The following is a 22,143-nucleotide window of genomic DNA, read 5'->3' on the forward strand; positions in this document are numbered from 1 at the left end:
TTCCTGAAATAAAATTACTATAGTTTATCTATTTTGCTTGACTAATAATATTAATTACAGTATTTTAAGAAAGTGATATAATTGCGAGTTTCTACGAAACTAATTTTGTTTGGAAATATAGGTGACAACAAAATATATTTTCATTCATACACTGTATTAAAGAAAATTTAAAATGGCTGCAGTCGCAAAGTCAACACGCAGTTCTGCAGCAAAATGGTTAATTGGTCAACCAATATCAATGCTTTCCCATCTTAAGCTTCCAACAATTTTGGAAGTATTAAAATGTTTTTTCTTCCACCATGAGGTGAAAGGATTGAGTATACATGAAAGTTCGGTAACAGTTATCAAATCAACTTGTGAAATTTGGGAAAAAGCTAAAATTCCTACAATTCGAAAGGATAATGCAGTTACAAGGCTTGAAAAATTTCATAAAGAATATACGGATCTATTAAAAGACAGAAATAAGAAATCAGCTGTTGCTAGAAGCAAAGTAACAGACTTTGAAAAGAGAATTATGAAACTTTTTAATATTGCGCCAACTAATGTTTTTGATTTAATAAAAATTGCTGAAGATCGCGATTTCCTCATAGATCAACGAGATGATAGAAACATGGTCTTGGGTTTCATTGATGAAGATGATGCAGAGAAAAAAGAAAATAAAGTTTGCAGAGAGATAAGTTTGGATAAACGTTTGCAAAAAGAAGCGTTAAGGAAACAACGCTCTGAAGAAGTAATTGTTCTTGAGAATTCAACTTCGCCTTCAAGTTCTGCTAGTAGCGATCATGATGATATCGTAGTTTTGAAAGGAAAAGATGATGTTGCAGAAAGCTCCGGTCTGAAAAGGAAGCGTTATTAATTATTATTATTAGATAGCGTTAAAAAAATTATTACCCCTGAAGTTGTCGCTTCCTTAGATAGAGGAAAAGTAAGCAATCGTGTGGCAATGCGAACTATAGCAGCTACAATGCAAAGTTTAGGAGCTCCCATTGAAGAGTTCTCTATATCTGTTACTACTTTTCATAGGGCAAGAACTGATTATCGTGAAACTCATTACAATGAAACGAAAGAAAATTTCAAACCGGATGTACCTCTCGTAGTTCATTGGGATGGAAAAATGATGGCAGACATCGATGGAAGTGGAAATGTCGAGCATTTGTCAGTTTTAGTAACAGGGCGTGGTGTTGAAAAACTTCTGGGAGTGCCAAAACTTCCTGATTCAAAAGGAGAAGCCATTGCTACTGCAGTTGTAGCCTCTCTCCATGAATGGGGCGCTTCGAATCTTATTAATAATCTCTGTGGCATGTCGTTTGATATCACAGCTAGCAATACAGGATCTGAGAAAGGTGCTTGTAATTTACTTGAAGAAAAATTAGGAAAAGAATTATTGAATTTAGCTTGTCGTCATCACATTACTGAAATTGTTGCAGTATCTGTGTTTAAAATTTATTTTCCAACAACGTCCGGACCAGATGTTGCTATTTTCAAACGATTTAAACAAGCCTGGAAGAATATCAAGAAAGATGATTTTAGCCCAACAGTGCAAGATGAAGAAGCTGAAAGATATCTTTCAAACGTCTCGATTGAAAAAAAATTGTCTATAATTAATTTCTTGAAAAAATGTTTGCAAGACTCACAACCACGAGATGATTATAAAGAACTTCTTAAATTATGTCTAATATATTTAGGAGAGCAACCTCCTAGTGGAATAAGATTTAAAGCACCTGGAGCCTTCCATCATGCTCGGTGGATGGCAAAACTTATTTATTCAATTAAAATATGGTTATTTAGAGATCAGTTCAAAATGGTGCAACATGAATTAAACGCAGTAAGAGATATTAGTATGTTTGCTGCGTTAATATATGTTCGACAGTGGTTTACTGCACCACTCAGTGCCTCGGCCCCATTTAATGATTTAGATTTTCTAAAAAATATTGAGGAATATCGTGAAATGAATGAAAATATAGCGACCGCTGCAACCAAGGCAATGAAAGGGCATCTATGGTATTTAAGTGAAGAACTTATATCTTTGGCCTTTTTTAGTGATGATGTAGAGATTGAAGTTAAAAGAAAAATGATAACTGCCCTTCAGCGTCAATGCGTAGACAATAATAGGCCATCAAAGAAATTAGCAGATATTACAAATGTAATGAGTAAATCCCTTGAGGACTTTGTAACGTGTAAATCACTTTCATTTTTTAATTTCTTAAATATTGACATTTCCTTTCTTGAAGAAGATCCTTCAAAGTGGAAAAACAATGAGTCGTATGCCGACTCTAAAGAAGTAGTGAAGTCTCTTAAAGTTGTTAATGATTGCGCCGAAAGAGGGGTGATGTTAGTACAAGACTTTAATGCTGTCTTAACAAAAGATGAAGAGCAGCAAAAGTATGTGCTAAATTTAGTTGCAGAAAACAGGGCTGTCTTACCAGATGCAAAAAAATCAACATTGAGTGCTAAACAAACCAGGCGACAATGAGCAGCTGTTGTTGTTTAATGTTCAACTTGTGAACATTAAACAACAACAAAAACGAAGGTCAATATTTTACTGAACTTTTGAAAATTCCAATTTTAGAGGGGTATAAAGATCACCCCAGCGCGACCTTTAAATATTAACCCATTTGGCTGATTTTTTTGGTACAATGTTTTCTTTCATAAATGAACACATTTAGACCTTAGGAATAACAAAAAGTAAAAAAAAGTTTTTTTGGATCACCCTAATATATATATATATGTGTATATATATATATATATATATATATATATATATATATATATATATATATATATATATATATATATTTTATACTAGACAATGATATATACTTTTATATTTATATGTTAGTGATTAATTTAAATGTTGTTTTTTTAGTTTACATGCTGTACGAAACAAATAAATGTTTTGTGAAACAAGCACGTGATTTTTGTGTGCTACATGCTGAAAGAAAAGAGGTTTTTTATTTTATTGTTAGCTTTTTTTAGTGAATTTTCAAAATAGAATTTTTTGTGAATCATATAATGGATAAAAAATGTGTGTGTGTATATATATATATATATATATACATATATATATATATATATATATATATATATTTATATATATATATATATATAGATATATATATATATATATATATATATATTTATATATATATATATATATATATATATATATATATATATATATATATATATGTATATATCTTTATCTCGTAGTTGAAAGAGACTTTTATGGTAAAAAAAGTCTCTTTTAACTACAATTACGCGACCTGAACAAATAAGCTACATTTTTAATTCGTCTAAAAGTCAAAGCAATTAAAATAATGCGGAAGTTAGGTTTTATTGTTTTTTTAAAAACCGCAATAATAATGACTAGTTTTTTAATATATAGTCTTGTTTTTTTTTTTAAACTTGAGCGGAATGTTGCTACATCAACTATCTTATAGCCTGCTGCTACAAGGGAGTGTTGCTACATCGACTATCTTATAGCCTGAGTGACAGCAGAGTGCTGCTACATCGACTATCTTATAGCCTGACTCGCAACAGATTGCTGCTACATTGACAATCTTATAGCCTGACTTGCATCGGAGTGCTGTTACATCAACTGAGGGTTTGATTAGGGCAGGCAGTCTATCATTTAAGAAAAAATATGTATATTTAAGTTTTTAAACTTTTTCTGGTCTGGTTTATTAGCGCATTCTTCAAAATACAGTTTAAGGAAGAAACTTTTTGACTACCATGCAAGACTATATAGATTCCTGACAAATGATCAAACCATAACAAGATCATGGCTTGTATACTCAAAAAAAGCAGATGTTGTATACTGTTTCTGCTGCAAGTTGTTTAGTATCGATAAACAAAAACTTAGTACCAGTGGCTTTCATGATTGGAAAAACATTTATTCCATGCTAAGTGAGCATGATCATTCACAAGAGCAAAACAATTTCTGGATAAAATGGAAGGAGCTGGAAAGTCACTTAAAAGCAAACAGTACAATTGATCAACAGAATCAGAGCATCCTTCAGTAAGAACAGCAATACTGGCAATCAGTAATTGAGAGAGTTGTGGGAATTATTCAATATTTGGCAAAAGACAATTTGGGTTATCAGTGAGGAAAAGCTTTTTGCCCATGGCAATGGGCAAAAAGCTTTTTATTGGCAAAGTTTGATAGTGTCATGCAGGAGCATGTTCGTAGAGTAATCAACAATCAGTTGCCAAATCATTATTTAAGCAACAGGATTCAAAATGAGCTAATCATACCTATGTCAAGAAAAGTGCAAACTGAAATTATTCAGCGTCTCAAGGTAGAAAAATATTTTGCCCTCATATTGGATTGCACTCCAGACTTGGCCCATAAAGAGAAAATGACTGTAGTGGTACATTTTGTCAAAACTTCAGAAAGTTCTGCAACAACTAAAGAATAATCTATGGGCTTCCTGGTAGCTGAATATCAAACAGGTGAAGGAATTACAAAATTAATTACTACCTTTCTGACAGAAAACAACATAAATATTGATGTCTGCAGATGACAAGGATATGACAATGGAAGTATCATGAAATATCGTATCAAAGGAGTGCAAGCACAAGTTCTGAAACAGAACCCTTTGTGTTGTCCATTCGTCAAATCTCACTCTGTTGCCCATTCCTCAAATCTCACTGTTTCTGATGCAGGCAAATGCAAAGCATCTACAAAGTTGTTATTTGGATATCTTCAACACTTGTATGCATTTTTCTCAGCATCACCACATAGATGGACGATCACGAAACAATGTGTTAGAGCTACAATAAAGAAATGGAGAGAGGCACGCTGGGAATCTCAAATAGAGAGTGTAAAAGTTGTTAGGAACCATTTACCTGAAATTTTGAAGGTACTAAATGAATTAGAAGACTCAACAAGTGATCTCTTTGCCTTTGCTGAACTGAGATCTTTGACAAACGAATTATCATTATATGCCTTCATCATAAAGACTGTGATATGGTATGAACTCCGGTTGCAGAATAATGTTGCAAGCAAGTAGTTGCAGTCTGAAAAAATGGACCTTCAATTAGCTATGCAATATATCAATAATTGTAAAGTAGCTGAAAAATTTGTTAAAGCCTAATTTTTTAATAATTAATAAAAAATTTGGTTTATTAAAATTTAAATTATTAAAATCAACATCAGTTTCTAAAACATTAAAGATTTTATTTTTTCAAATGGTTTTTTGATGAGTAATGCAGTTGATTCCTTTTATAAATTTAAATTGTAAAGAACAATAATATAATCTAAACGTTAATATTATTAAATCAAAGGTTTTGGGTTACTCTAAATAACTGTTTCAAGTATTAGTTAGAGCTTCTCAAACACTTGTATTCTGTAGTAGAACAAAGGTAGTTATAAACAATGACTTATCTTTTTTAAATTGTGGATTTTATTTATAAGCATTTTCTGTCTGTTGTGTATTGTGGTAAGATAAAAGAAGTAATTAGTTTTAAAAAAAGTCACATTAACTTTTGAATGACGAATGTAAGAATATTTGTTACAATAAATAATTTAATTTTGATTTAAAAAATATATTTAAGTTTATTCAAATTAAAATTAATGCTTGGGTTTAAATTAACTGTCAAATTTATTTAAAAATATTACTAAATATTATTTAAAATTAAATTTTTATTTGTTCTTAAAAAAAATGAGCTCTAAAATCATTTTTATCACAATTGTTTTTTCTTGGTTTTCTTTCATAAACATTTTTTTTTTTTACTCTAAATTAAATTTTGAATAAACAGCTGCATTCAAAATTTGCACAAAACATAAGTTTAACTTTTTATAACGCAAGTTAAATCGCAGCAATTATTTTTAATAAACTATATATACAGTGATATAATTTTAAAAAGAAAATAATAAATTTATAAACTTTTAATAAATAAAGTAATTAAATTAATTTTTATTGTTACTCTTTAATTTTGTTTTAATAAAAAATCATTTGTAGTTACAAAGCCGCAATTAGAAACTTAAGATATAATCATTTTAAAAATTCAAAAGTTTAACATATTTTAATTCATTTATGCTAATGTCAAGAAAAGAAAGAAATTTCTTATTATCAAACTTTTTTAAAAATGCATTTTCAAATTTAATTATTTAGTATTAAAATAAAATAAAATAAAAAATAAACATTCCCTTATAGTAGTAATAAAAAAGCTGTTAAATAACATTTAACTCATTTTGCGGAAAATTAATATTATTGCAGTAATTTAAAAAAGTTAATGTCTTTAAAAAATAAAAAAATAAAGAGAATTTTATAATGTCAAATATCACGTTAAGCTAATGCATTAAGCATTTTTTATTTAAAACAAGGCCTGAACTTCATATGTCATTTTCCAGCAGACAGTAAAACAAGATTCAGTCAAGCACTTATTAAATAGTTTAGAGAGAATTGAAGTGGATAACACGCTTGTAATGCTTTGACAGGAATGTTGTCTGCAACATTCCTGTCAAAGCATTACAAATGTGTTCAAAATCAACAAGAAAGAATAAAATGATAACTTGAAACCAGCAAAAAGGTATAAAAGCTTCCATACTTGCCTGAATTCAGAACTATCATGATGAAAATTATAAAAAGAACCAGTCAGCTTTAGGGTAAGAGGGAGTAGTGCTATAATAGGGTAAGTGCAAAAAAAGAAGTCTTAGATAAAAGATTTATCCATGTTCAGAACCACATTAAGGAAAGCAAGGGAAAACTGAACACAAGTTCAGAGACATTACACAAATTTATTAAATCTTCTTTGAAGTGACACTTTATTTTTATGTCACTTCAAAGAGGATTTAATAGGTAATTTTATGCATAAGTAAACACCCAATCGAAAGATAGTAGCAACAAATACTTAGATCCAAAAAAAGAAACTTTTTAAATCAAATCAGTTTCCTAAAAAGAAAGCATATCTGGTGAGTTTTGCAAGAAGTAAGGTGTAGCTGATGGAAAGTTGCTTTGAAGACCACAAATATTTGTAAATGGTAATTGTAATAGTTAGGTGGTCGTAATGGTTTTTTATGTTTAATATTTTTTTGCTTAATATTTTTGGTTTAAGTTAAAGAGAACTTGTTCATAGATAAAGTGAGATATTCCAAGAAATGAGCTATGCAGATTCTTCAGTCCTGCTGATTTACTCTAAGTCTTAACAGCTCCTTATGAGGCCTCATCAATGCACATCAAAAGCATGGTCAAAAAAAGTAATCTGCTTAACCCTTTATGGGCCAGTGATGCCATAAGGCTTCATTGACTTTAGGAGTTCTTCTATAGCTTACTAAAGCCTATAAGAAGGAGAATGCTTTTGTTTGTTATTCAACACCGAAGTGTACACACGCTAAAACTTTTCATAATGGTAGAACATACTTTGTAAGAAGTAAACACAAGGTTTATTATTGTAGTAGAGGAAAGATGTAAAAACTCAAATATCTCATTTTTTGTTTTTTCATTTTTATTTGGTGTATTATAAATTTTCAAAAGTAAATGATGCCACATGGCGTCATTGGCCAAAAGGAGTTGTATTTATGATATATATAATAGAAATTATTAGTTTCATTTAAAGTTATTGCAATACATATATATTACTATATTATATAAATATATTTAGGTTTAAAAAAATTATTATATAGACACTATAACATATATATGGCACAGAGAAAAAAATATTCAGTTGCTGATGTGATAGATTTTGTAACTAATGGAGATGTGTCCGATTTATCAGATTTATCAGATGATGATGAGTTTTCAGCCAATGAGAATGTTAACACTGATAATTGTGCTGCTGCTGATGTTGATGATAATCATGACGATGGCGATGATGGTGATGATGATGATATACCACTAGCTGCTTTAAAAAAAAAACATGAGTACCAATGGGTAAAAAAAGACCTGAACTCAGATTATATCGATACCAGTTTATGTGAACATCAGTTTAAGGACATACCAGATAAAATAAGCTCACCTTTTCAATATTTCAAATATTTCTTTACCGATGAGTTATTGCAGTTAATTGTTGAAAACACAAACTTGTACAGTACACAAAAATCAGGGAAGTGTATCAACACCACTCTTGATGAAATTTCTATGTTAATTGGGATGCAAATGTTAATGGGGCTAGTTAAACTACCTGCCTACAGTAGCTATTGGTCCACTTCTCTTCGATATCCTCTAATTGCTGACAATATGCCGAGAAACAGATATAAACTATTGCGGCAAAATCTACACTTTGTAGACAACACAACTTTTTCAGAAGATAGTGGAAAGTTGTTTAAAATTGCACCTGTCATTGAGTTGATCCAAAAACAATGCATTAGTTTAGAACCTGAATGTTTCCATGCTATTGATGAACAAATAATACCTTCAAAAACTAAATACTCAAAGATACGACAATATAATCCTAAAAAACCATGTAAATGGGGTTTTAAAAACATGGTCAGAGCTGGACGGTCTGGAATGATGTATGATTTTTACCTTTATGCTGGAAAGGAAAATACAATACCAGCAGAGTATAGTCATTTATCTGTAAGTGCTCAATCAGTGGCGTATTTGTGCATGGAGTTACCGAAACATGAAGACAAAGTTGTTTTCTTTGATAATTGGTTTTCCACCCTTGATTTGATCCAATACCTCAAAGGTATTGAAATAAAAGCTGCAGGCACAATCAGACCAAATCGTTTACATGGGTGCCCAGTAATACCATCAAAAGAACTCAAGAAAAAAGATAGAGGTTCACTTGATTATCGTATTGATAAAAATTCTGCACTAATTGTTGTAAAATGGTTAGACAACAGTATTGTTCATTTAGTATCCAACTGTTTTGGCATAGCACCTTTGAGTACCATATACCGCTGGTGCAGCAAAACAAAAGAAAAAAAAAACGTTGCTTGCCCATATATAGTGGCAGCATACAATAAATGCATGGGAGGTGTAGATCTAGCAGATATGCTAATTGCCTTGTACCGCACAGAAGTAAAAACACGACGATGGTACATCAAAGTGTTCTGGCATTTTGTAGATGTGGCCAAAGTGAATGCCTGGATCTTATATAAATGGCATTATCAGCAATTAGGTCTTCCAATCAACAAACACCAAGCATTAGCAGAATTTACAGTAGATATTTCAAATGCTCTTATCCAAGCGAATAAATCAAAAGCAATCCAGGGTAGGGGAAGACCAGCTAAACTTAGCGATATCAAGCAAGTTCAACAAAGGAATAGAAAGAAACCAGTCATACCAATCCCTAATAATGATATTAGGTATGATCATATAGGACACTGGCCAAAACCACAAAAAGATAAAAAAAGATGCAGGCTGTGTCAGAGTTATAGCAGAATGATGTGTGCAAAATGTAATGTTTTCCTTTGCTTGTTAGCCAATCGCAACTGCTATGTAGACTACCATAATTGAGTAAAACTGTATTTAGTGCTTACATATATTAGAATAAACATGCTTTTTGAACAAAAAGTTTTTTGCCTTTGCTGTTTATATATATTTCAATAAAAATGTTTTTTAACTTTGTTTTCAGATATTATCTTTATTGACCAATGATGCCATATGGCATCAAACCCAAATTTGACCAAAATTACAAAATTTTGAATTTTTTTTTTCAACAACTTATTTTGTGAGCTTAAATTGTTAGTATAACAAAAAATAATATTTTTTACATTAATTTGTCATAATTTGGCCTGTAAAGGGTTAACACTAAAGTTTTTGAATGCTTTTCTCATTTTCCCAAGATGTATATTTTTTTCACACCATCTTTAGCATTTACTCAATTAAGAGCCCTAAAGGAGGAGAATTTAAAGTCAGAGTTTATTTCTCCAGGCCTTTGCCTAGAAAACAAATCTGACAAGGCAGCAGGACATGAAACAGGTAATAATAGGTTACATGTTACCAGTAGCATGATGATTGTAATGATCCTGAACCTGACCTGGCCTAGTTAAGTTAAAAGAAGTTACTTCTGTGAGCAATAATTTAAAACATGGAGCAGGATATTTCAGAAATACATTAAGAAAAACTGTGCATCTAACGAAATACTGGAAGTTAATGTGAACATATTTTATAGTTGTAGTCAAGAAAGAACACAATCATACAAATAGTAAATTACAGGTGAATAATTACAGCATCAGATGTTCAGATGGAACACAAACATACATATATAGTAAATTATGTGTGAGCTAACATAGAAATACCTCCAAAATTATGCTCTAATATAAAAACACCAATAACAGACAAACATAGTCACTGCTACATACATTAAAGTTATTAAGTTAATTATTTATCAAGTATGTTCTTAGAAAAAACAACTTATTTATATACCACATATTTTGATTTTCTACATTTTCTGATTTTTTACATTTTCTACTCATTGGGAAATCGTTTGTTTTTTTTTGTTTAAAATTTCAACTATCTGTAGTTTTATTCATTTAGAATTTTTTTTTGTTTACGAAGCAGTATTTGTAACTTTATATAATTCACATTTTTGTGCAATTGTAGCTAACTTTTTATTGTAATATTACATTTGAAACATATCTAATATACTTAACTCTATTTATACAGGCCTTTATATTGTAGATTTGTGCACTAAACATTGTAAAAAATAATTTTTTTAAAGTTTAAAATTTTTTATTTATTTTGCATTTCTGTATAACTTTCAAAATAAAGCTTTATTTGTTGATTTGTTTCCAATCCTCTTGAGTGCTATTTTTAAAAGATCAAATTCTTTCATAAAAAATAAATTTAATATGGTAAGTTTAAGTTTAAAAAAGTAAAACGTTTTTTAATTCATAGGAAAAAAGGTTTGTACTTGCTGCGACATCTGTGGAAATACCTGACTGTCCAACTGTCAAAGATATTGTTCGAGGAAAGGTAATGACATGAATTTTTAAATATATATTAATTAATGAATCACAGTTATTGTCAAACATTTAAAAAACATTATGTTTATCACGTGTGATTTAAAATTTTTGACTATTGAAAACATTAACTTCATATCTGTGTAAATTAAAAAGAAAACACTAAAGAAATATTTATTAATAAGTCTTTAATTTTCATTTATGGGGTTACCGGATCTCAGACAACCATTTCTTCACTACATTTGCTGTGTGACATGCAGCTCCACTTTGAACATAGACAATGTTTGATAAGTCTAAGGAGTTTGTTTGGACCCAGGACAGGACTTTAGATTTTAGGAATATTTCTAAGTACTCTTTTGCCCCTATTTTAAACCCTTTTCATAAAAGACAGACGGCATTTTAAGTCTACTAAATGCAACAAGAACAATCATCATAACTTGAGAGCGATGCTTTGTTTTAGAAATCCAATGTTTTAAAAAATCTTGACCTGACTCTTTCAAACAATTTTTTGTTTTAAAAAATGTAGCTCTTAATACAGAAAACTATTTTATAATGTCCAGTAATGGTAAACTCACTTTCAGAGCTACCACCACCTTTTCTCTGTGAAAAAATAATGTTTAAACATTTGCCAATTTTACGTGTTATTAAAATTCTATTCTTCTAAGAGTCTACAATTTTAAATCTTACACATTAGATTTAAATGCGCAAAATGCATCTCTAATTCAAGTTTTTTCTGTTTAAATTATTGTTTTTTATACTAATATTCCAGATTTATTCAAGTGGTTGGATTATAGAACCACATAGCAAAGAAGGAATGTCATGTTCAATGGTGACCTATATTTCACAGGTTTTTTTTTTTTTTTTTTTTTTTTTTGTTGGTATATTAATATATTTATGATATATAATTTATATATTTTTAATGCAATTTAACAAGTTTTTTGATTTTTTTTGGCAAGTCAAAAATTTTATTAAATTAATTTTACTAAATTATTCCAAAAATTAAAAGCTCTTAACAGTGCAGTGGTCTAAAAAGCTGACAATTCTGACCAAAATTGTAATTTTAAAAATAAAGAAGGTGCAAGTTTTTATTTTTCTCCTACCCATTATATATTTACTATATATTACAAAATATGTATAACTATATTTAGTTTTTTCACTATATTTTGTTTTGCTATTGAAGACTAAAATAAAATTTTGTGAAATCTATTAGTTATATTACTTGAATAATACAAAACAGTAAAATATTGCTAAAATTTTAGCATCTTTGATTGTCTCATTATGCCAAGCTCAAAAAGCATATAATGAATATCGAAGAAAACAAAAGATCTTTGTAAAATGTAGGAATACGCATCCAATTTCAATTTGTTCAAGACTAATAATTGAACTCTAAAAACATATATGCACTTTAATTTTGAGTAACTAGTATAATTAAATTTATTAATCAAAAGTTTAATTTTTGACCAAATAATTACCTTAAATAATTACCCTAAAAAATTACCCTAAATAGACCCATATGTAGTGTACTGATCCAAACATTAAAAACTCTTAACACTGTTCTAATTCAAACATGTTTTCCAAAAAAATCAAAAAAGTCTTAACAGTGTTCTCATCTAACTATCGACTTATTAGCTTTAACCCTTTAGTTTCCCATGTAGCAAATCTGCTACATATAGCATATTATGTAGCAGTTTTGTTACATATGTACCAAACTATGTAGCCGATCTGCTACATAAGTAGCAAGTTATGTAGCAGATCTTCTATATATGTAGCAAATTATGTAGCAGATCTGCTACACATATAATAAACCATGTAGCAAAAAAAGTTTTGTAAAATTGAAAAATTGCATTTGCAAGTTGTTGATTGCTTGATTGAATCTAAATCATAAGTTGAGATAACTGATATAACTTAAGATAACTGTTGAGTTTGATGCAATTTCAACTGCTATGGTATGTTTTGTGCCAGTTAAATTTGCAACTAAAGCATTTTGCCAAAATGATGCAGCACTGTTGTCAGCTGATTTAACACTTTTATTCATAATTAATAACCTTGAAGGTTTAGGTTTACTTATTGAATTAAAAGCTCTATTGTTGCAACAGATAAATGAGTGGCAAACAACTTTTTCTAGCTTGCTTTACTATCTGCACAAGAGACATCAACAATACAAGAATCTAAATTCTTGTGAGCACCTTAGCAAATCAACAATTGTAAATGCCATAGTTTGACTGATTGTGCGAATCAATCAGCAAGCATATGATCATCTTCTTTTCACCAGTGTTTCATCTGATAGCAATTCTGTAGGCTTCAAACATGCCATTGAAAGAAAAGCTTAAATTTTAAATGATTAAAAATTAATAAATATGGAAAGGTTTAGGAATTTGAAAAATTTATCAAAAACGATCCGTAATAAGATTATTTTACAGATTTTCATAAGTAATTTTATGAAAATCTGTAAAGCCAACAAGTGTTAATTTAGAGCTTGTATTTTCAGCAATTAACAACATTTTGATAAAATTAACATTCTTAAAAAACTCTTAAAGTTGAACATCTAAATGTTCTTTGTTTCCGATGGGCAGTAATATTTTTGTATAGAAAATAATTATAGTTCTAGTTTTAATTCTACATTTTATTTAGTTAAAATAATTTTACTTTTAGTTTTTTTATAATTCAATTTTTGTTGTAATTTATCTCATCATTAAATCTCATCTAGTTTTAATGTAATATAATATAAGCATACATAATTTAAAATAGTAATACTTAAGCATTAAGACTAAAGAAGTAAGACTCAGCTATTGAAAAAAAAATTACCTTCAAGTTTTGGCATTTGCTAACTAGGTCTCTATTTACTGACTTCAATTAGTTATTTAGGGAAGTGTAACACGCAACGCCAATTTGCCCTGTAAACTTAAAAAGCGTTCCGCAATATGTAATAAAAGAAAATCTGACTTATGAAAAGATAACATATTTATTTGTACTCATAAAAATAAATCATCATCTAGACTAGATAAGAATAATTATAAATAAAATGTTAGCACAATTGAAAATACAAGTTTTAAGAAAACTTGTATTTTCGATTGAGCTAACATTTTATTTCTTTATCCATTTGTGAACAGTCCACAGGGTAAAAAAAGTCTTTCACCATGTATTGCAGTAGTAGCAGTAAGGTTTTCAGCTAGTGGTGCAAGATGTGGGTAAACAGCATGTCTCATCTTCTGAAAGTTTAAAGCATTTGGCACACAAGACTGTTACTAATTTCAATAAACTATTTGTTATGTTTATTTTTCTGTTTTGTTAATGCACTTGTTGCCGCAGCAATATCAGAAGAAGTAGCAGGTGCATTTGCTGAAGGTAAATTATGTTGTACAGATTTTTTACCTCTGAAAAAGTGTATGCTTTTCTACAGTCTTTGATTTGTGTATGCTCAACATCTAACAGCTATCGCTTTTTTTTTTTGTTATTTGCATTTACCTCCCCAAGGCCATGAAGGCCACTACAGTGGAATAGGCTAGTTTGGTTGTGGTTACAACCCTCTCTTAACTCTATAACTCTGTAACACAAACCTTCACGTATGAGGCCGCTGCGCAGGTCAAGGAAACATGTGGTACTTGGCTGTGAATTAAAATTAGGGTTTTTAGGCTGCATACATCAACATACTGTTGATTTGAAAAAAATTTCAAATCAACAGTATGTTTGCAAGCATATTAACTACTACATCTTTGACTACTCGAGATGTGAATTCTTGAAGTGGCATTCTAAATTGAGTATGGAAAGTATAACACTTGATAAAGAAAGTGAAGAGCACAGGTGACAAACGGCATTTGAAAAGTTTTAAGAAAGTATATATTGGTCATTTATAAAAAATTTTATGGAAAGTTAAGGAAATAAAGTTTTTAATAAAAATTACAAAAATTTTATTAAGTTAAACTTTAGATAAATTAATCAAGGTTTTTTTTCTTTCTAATTTTTGGATTTTGTTTTGTATGAAAACTTTTATATGAAGCTTATGAGTTATTAGGCCTAGTAGTAGGAGAGAATTAGCAAAAAATAGGGTCGAACCCGGACAAAAATGGTATAAAGCTAAAATTTTGCAGAGAGAAAGTAGACAGTGTCTGGATGAGCGTAAAAAAAAGCCCGTTTGATTGCGCTATGGGAACATCCTTTTGGGGCAATTTGGGGTACAAAAACGGGGCAATTTTGACTGCGGCAAAATGTCATAAACTTTATATCATTGGATTGAAAATTTTATGCTGATTTATATAAGAACTATTACTTGAAAAAAGTTATTTTTTAAGTTATTTACATTTGAAAAGTGTAAAATCCTTAAAATGTTATATTTTTTGTTTTCAAAACATAATAATATAACTTTTGTCTGTGCGCAATTCTAAATGAGAAAAAATTAGAAAATTATATATTCTTTTAAAATAACTTTAAAACTTGAATGCAAATTTCTTTAAAATTAGATGTCCGATATTTTACTTTTCTCAAAACAAATCATCAAATGAGTTTCTCTCGCTTTTAATTTCATCACTTGAATCTTTTTCAATTTCAAAATCCTAAAAATGCAAAATCTTTGTATTCCAAAAAAAACAAAAATATTTAAAGTAGATTATGTGTATATTTAAAAAATAAAATTTACCATTTTATTACTGCAGTCTTGCCCATGACAGCCACCGCATGCAGACATGCATTTTAAGCCGTTTTTCCTGCAAGAACACATATTAGTTCTGCACATATTTCTTGACGAAGTTTTACAATCGCAGCGAATCACTTTTAGTATATTGGGTGGTGCCACATCTTTGTCTGTTGGTATTGGAAGAAGATAACCATTTTCTAACTTCCATCCCCATTCTTTAGGATCCAAGTTGAAAGATTCATCTACCATTTTCCATTCAACAACTTGTAGGTGAACTCTAAGACCATGAAAATAAGCAGCACTGTCTGTGGGTGGTAACTTTTCTGGCTTAATAATTCCTTCACAAATCATTTGTTTATATTTTAAATACCTAAGAAAAGTACTATGAAAATATGACACTTTCTAAATCTAAATGAGTGACTTAAATCCACAAAATTATAATTAAACTTTCGAATACCAACCGCATTTTCCTTAACGAAGATTCTGCATTTCCACCAAAAAGTTCAATGAAAGCTCTTACTGCAAATTCTCCAACTTCTTTTTTGGTTGCCCAGTAATCCGAAATAATTTCAGATACTGATTGTATATTATTGGATTTTTGCAGTAATTTTAAAAAACTAGGTTTTCCTTTTCCCAGTATTGAAGATGTCGAGTCACATCCTGACCATGCGTGAACAAATAACAGATGTTCTTTAAAATCCATTACTCGAGATTGAGCATCTTTAATACTCCAGAGTTTTTTCTTTCTTTCTTGATAAAAAAAAATCTCATTTAATTCATCTTTCCAATAATACATTAGCATAACTGCTATATCAGTATCATCAGCAACAACAATGCATGGTAAAATTTCCTTTGCAACTTCCAACGATTTACAATTTTTGTGTCAGCATCCCCTTAGCAAATATATACTTCATATCCATCTCGTTCAAGGTAATCTGACAAAAGTAAAATTAATTGTGCCTTGTTGTGTGAATTCGATAAAAAACGCTCTTGTGAATACGGAACCTGATTATTTTCTCTTATAACAAGATTTTTGGAAGAACCTTTGGATTTTCTTCTGATGTGATCATTAGATTTAATTTAAGATTTCTTATCATAACCGTCAAATATAATATAAGTGGTGGCATAATTTTTTCTTATATAGCTGATGTAGGTCTCAACAATTTCTACAAACCTCATACCTTTGTTCTAAAGAACTCTGTGGAGTAAGGAACCTTCATCAAGGAGATATTTGCACAAACATGATTTGTTTGCTTTCAGCATTAGGTTATTTTTAAATAATGATTGTGGGAGATGAGTAAGCTCATAATCAAAATATAGTTCAACGTCATCCTCTCTTTCTGCAATTGCTGCAAGTCTATTAAAAAGGAGTGTTGGATCGACACAACAATCAGTTTGTTTGTCTAGTTTTACGCTATTGGTCAAAACATCTAAAGAAAAAAATGTATTCTTCTTTTTAAACTTTGCTTCATTGAACTTAAGGCCATTGAGAAATGTTTGTAGATGAACACCTATGTTCTCAGCCTCGTCACATCTGACAAGATCTTCACCATTGACTGACACAAGACCCGTAGATAATGAATATAGATTTCTATCGACAGTATTGAATGGATTTCTTACAGAAAACCAGTCATAAAACAACTCACAATGTTCATAATCACATACTAATCTTTTAATACCCATTTCTTTATTGCTTTCCGTAACTCCGATGTCAAATCCAGGTAGTTTATACATTGCTTCATGAACACTTGCAGAATAACAGATGCTCATTGTGTATAGGTTGCGTACATTTTCATTAAATCCTCTACCTCAAGTTAAACAACCATTGCATTTTAAAGACCGCATCAGGGTCTGCTCTATTACAAGATCAGAAGATAGGCCAATACCTTTCAGATCGGCGCACTGCGTGACGACCATCTAAGAATTGTTGATGTAACCATGGATTCGTTTCTGAAAGGTATTGCATTTCTTACAAATATAACCTGGAGCACTTGGCATAGTTTGAATGCCCTGATGCGGCAAATAAGTTTAGCATTTTTGAGATTGTTTGAAGATGCAAGTACCAGTTACAAGTTCTCTCTGCAACTAAAAATTCCTTTATGATACTAATATAGTATATGTACAAGATTGAAAGTTTTGCAGTGCCTGATTCATATGACTTCTTTTCCGTTAGGTTAATATGACACATTCAATTTTTTTGAAAGCATCTGTATTACCAAGTCTGATTAACTCTTCCTCATTCATACCATTTTGCATTGCAATTTTATAATTGCATTGAAGTCCGGGTATATCTAGTTTTGATTCGTCAACTAAAATATCTTTAATATGACTCATCAATGCACTCTGGACCAACATGTGACCTCTTAAAGCTCTTGCAATAGCTTTTCTTTTAAGCATATGTTTTACTGTATCTTCAGAGTAAACTTGTTCTAAAACTTCTTCCAGGCCAGTGCCTGCTATTAGTTTTTCAATGCTACCGAAAAAGCTCATCATTGTGTGAAACCCTCCGAGTCGACATACTATATTGAGGTTCTGATCTTTTATAACACCAAACGCTTTCTGCCATAATGGCTGATCAAACGTAACGCAGGCAGTAACTATTTTATATTTATTGGCTTCATCAATAATGAACAATAGTGTAGAATATATGCATGTTTCATCTGAAGAATTTAAGTCAATAATAGGTAAAAATTTTATGGATGCTTTTTCATAAACTGTTTTTGATTGTGATGTAGTATGCATCATGTAACCTGACCAGTTTGGGCGAGGATTATTTCTTGAACTAAAAAACCATGCCACATGCCAAATAAAATCAAGATTCATTTCGGGCGCACGGAATACTTCAGATACAATATCTTTTATTGGTTTAAAACTTACATTTAATAAACCCTGATAGCTTGATCCGTGATAAGGCGTTATTTTTAAAGACATATCAGATAAATTTTAATAGACTTATGTTTCAAACGTGTTATGCTTTCATAATTGCATTAAGAAGACAAACATATTGATATTAAACCCATTCCGTGAAATGTTCCTTTTTCGGTCAATGTTCAAATGTTGTGATCTACATTATCAGCGACCCAATGTAGGAAGTTCGTTCCAAAAAATTTATTGATATCTACTCCAATTCCAAATGGAATTGGTGCTATCATAGATCTTGGTCGTAAGCTTGAGCAATGCGTTGTCCTAAACTAATTTGTCAAAGCTTAACTGAAATTAAATGGCTTAGAAATAGCTGTAAACTCTTTGGAACCCATTTGAGTCCATATTCAATATCACCTATATCCTCTTGTGACGGATATACAGATTTATCGACATTCATTTTTCTGATTTCGCTTTTAATTATACTTGCAGCGGCAGAAATAATATAATTTTTAGTGTGATCTTTCTTTTTTTGAAATTTCGATATAACAAAAGAAGCCATATCTTTGAAACAAACTAAATTAGATTGACCAGAGAGTCCTCCAAAAATAATATGATCACAATAATGTTCAAGTAATTTTCGTTTTAAAGATTTCGTTGAGTAACACGGATAACCATTACTAAGTTCTTTCATTTTAATTTGCACATCTGAAAGAGTATAAACTTCGCAATCAGTTTCTTCTTCTTCTAACCGGAAACGGAGTTTCTCAAAATTTTCAAACATAATGAGATCTAATGGGCGTCCACTTTAGTTGTCGCTTTTAGTTTTAAGCCTGAAGTTGTTCACGAAACATGATAAATAGCTATACACGAAATACGATAAATAGCTTCTTCTGCTACAAGATTAGCTACATTTTTTTAATCAATGGTATGGTCTCAACTTTAGAAATCAGGGAATGTTTGTGATCTACCTTTTTAGTACAAAGAAAACATTTTGATTTCCAATCAAATACCCCTTCAAATGAGGATCGTAGTTTCTTTCTTGGAACAGATAATGATTGATCTTTACGACTATCCACAAATTTTCTTCTACAGCTATGATGGACTAGTACTGTTGTACTATTATGCGTGGTCTGTCGAAGCTGGTCTCTAAGAAAACTAAAAATATGCAAAAATCTTTTTCAAATTATAGCTACGTTAAAATTGAGTTAATATTAAAACTTAACATAATTTTATGTTTTTTGAGTAATAAAATTGAAAAAAAAAAACATTGTTGATGCCAACTTTACTTGACCTCCCCCTCCCCAGTGTCACAGTTGTCAAAAAAGTTCAGACCCACTTCCTCCCTATTTTGTTGACGTAAATAATGGGCAGCCCCTTATTTGAAATGATTCGGAAAATTAATGAACTATTAATTTAACTTAATTAATTAATTTAACAAACTGCGCAAAAAATCTTTTTTATAAGATTGTATATTTAAACACATTTTAACCTGCATAGTTCATTAATACTCCGTTATTTGCTTAATCGAATCAATGTTTTGAGACCTTTTCCATATACTTTGACATAACTTTCTTTGTCAAACCCAAGCTCGCACAATACACAAACAGCATTCTTTCTTTTTTCAAATGTAAAAACTTCTACTACACGTAACGTTTAACTTGTAAGTTTTACTTCTCCATATAATAGTTTCAATATAATAAGACACAACCTTTTTTCGGAGTAAAACTAAATTATTCCATTGATACAAAATGTTTCATTGAAAACTTTTGTTATGAAAACAAAAGAAATTATTAAGTTTTTTGCAGTAAAAATTTTCTTTTGAAAACAAAAAATCAAATGAAGTTTTGCGCAGTATTCGCTTTTAACACTTTTACACTTTTCAAATGTAAATAACTTAAAAAATAATTGTTTTTAAGTCGTAGTTCTTATATAAATATTGATCAGCATATCTTATATAAATATTGATCAGCATAGTATTTACTCTGAAATTATAAAATTAGCTGTTTGTTTTAAAATAAATATAGTCCATCTAACAGTTAAATAAATATTTTTGTAATTTTTATTAAAAATTTTATTTCCTTAATATTATAGAATGGAAAAAGTTTAATTTCTATCGTAATTAAACTATTTCCATACTGCACTATTTCTCTTTCTACTAGTTTCAGTACCAGTAAAGTTTACTTAAAGTCATCATATTGATTTTAACTTCTTCTTGCAAGATATTTTCTTGCAAGATAATTTCCAAGATATGCAATTTTTTGTCTGTTTTTGTCACAGTTTACTTATTGCTATTTTACTCTTAAGAAACTTTGTAACTTCTTAAGAGTTTTAAACTTTTTTCACATGGAAATTTTGAATTTCATTCAAAGTTTCAAACAGATTTGAATGGAATTCTATTAGATTGCACGTGCAAAATCAATACTCATTTGAACTGTTATTTTTGTATATAATGTTTCATTTTAACTCCATGTTATGTTTTATGTGAAAGATTGATAAAAATTTAGAAAAAATTATTTTAACTCCTAGTAGAATTTCTTATTAAAGGTAACAAGTTACTAATAGTTTCTTTTGATTTTGGGGATTTTAGAACTAATTTCTTATAAATAAGTTGCATTTAAAAAAAACTTGTAATTAAATTCTTTTTAAGAATAGAACACAAATATTTTTGTTTCATAATTATTTTTGATTCAGTTTTTATTTAAAGTTACAGTCTATAAGCCTATTTTACAAAGTAGAAAAAAACACAAAATAAAGTCTTAAGTTTTTATTTAAAAAAAAAACTTTGTTGAGCCTATATAAATTTTTACTATTTATTTGAGGTTTGAATCATGTTTTTTATTTACTTTTAAGTTTAAATACCTGTAATATACTAGTATTACCATTATTGAAATTATTCCTTGCTGAATTACTTATATTAAAAAATGATATCAGTATTGGATACACTATTCTCAACCTAAAAATTTCAAAATATGTACTTTTGCAAACAAGGGTACTTCAGGGAGAAACAAGATAATAGTTATACTTCCAGGGAAATGCCAGGCTTGATCTTCAACCCTCTTGTTTATAAAGCAATTGCTCTACTTCTACATTATTACAGCATGAGGTCTTTTTAAATTGTATGTGGAGATGAATTGGGAATATCTCTTTTTCTTGTATGGTTTTATATTACAGTTTAAATTAATAAGTCAAATCAAAAGTTTTATCAAATTTAAGGCTATTTTTAAGCATATTTAAAGTTATTATCACCGGAGTCGAGTTAAGATTTAAAATAAGAAGTTTTAAAAAACAATCTCATCAAATTCTGTTTTAACCTAAATGCCAGATTCTCCTTTTGCTATAAAAAATAAAAAGCTGATTGAATGCAACTTCTTGATATAAAAGTATTAAGATGAAACAGCAACAACAACAACCAATTTTTTTCCCAAAAATAATCATAATAATGGTAATAAAAATATTGATAATAGAAATAATACTCAAAAACTTGAATAATAATAGCAAGAGAAATAACAGTTATAGTTGTATTTATAATGAATTAAATAGTAAAAAAATAAAAATATATAAAAAAATAAAAAAATTAATGGAATAATAACTATAACAGTTATAAATATAATAATAGTTTATAATAATTAATGAGGAAAGCATCAGTCATTTAAAAGTCTTTGTATGGAGTAACACCAATTATTAAATACTGTTTGACTAATGATAAGCACCCTATTAGTGATGTTATTTTTAGACATGAAGATTATAATGAAGTTAACATGTAAAATATATGAATTATTGTGAAGTTAACATGTAA

At 29.5% G+C, this 22,143-nt stretch overlaps 1 protein-coding gene across 2 annotated transcripts in view; it reads left to right on the forward strand.

The window, feature by feature from the left end:
- The window catches only part of LOC100208202 (uncharacterized), a 122,910-nt gene that overhangs the window by 94,417 nt on the left and 6,350 nt on the right, over positions 1–22,143 (forward strand). For both annotated transcript variants that reach the window (XM_065806029.1, XM_065806028.1), the window contains exons 23-25: positions 2,867–2,946; positions 10,788–10,865; positions 11,622–11,699. In XM_065806029.1, the coding sequence (XP_065662101.1) occupies positions 2,867–2,946; positions 10,788–10,865; positions 11,622–11,699 (236 nt within the window). The remainder of the gene's footprint in view (positions 1–2,866; positions 2,947–10,787; positions 10,866–11,621; positions 11,700–22,143) is intronic.

The sequence above is a fragment of the Hydra vulgaris genome, chromosome 09 (genome assembly GCF_038396675.1).
Source record: "Hydra vulgaris chromosome 09, alternate assembly HydraT2T_AEP".
Taxonomy (NCBI): Eukaryota; Metazoa; Cnidaria; class Hydrozoa; order Anthoathecata; family Hydridae; genus Hydra; species Hydra vulgaris.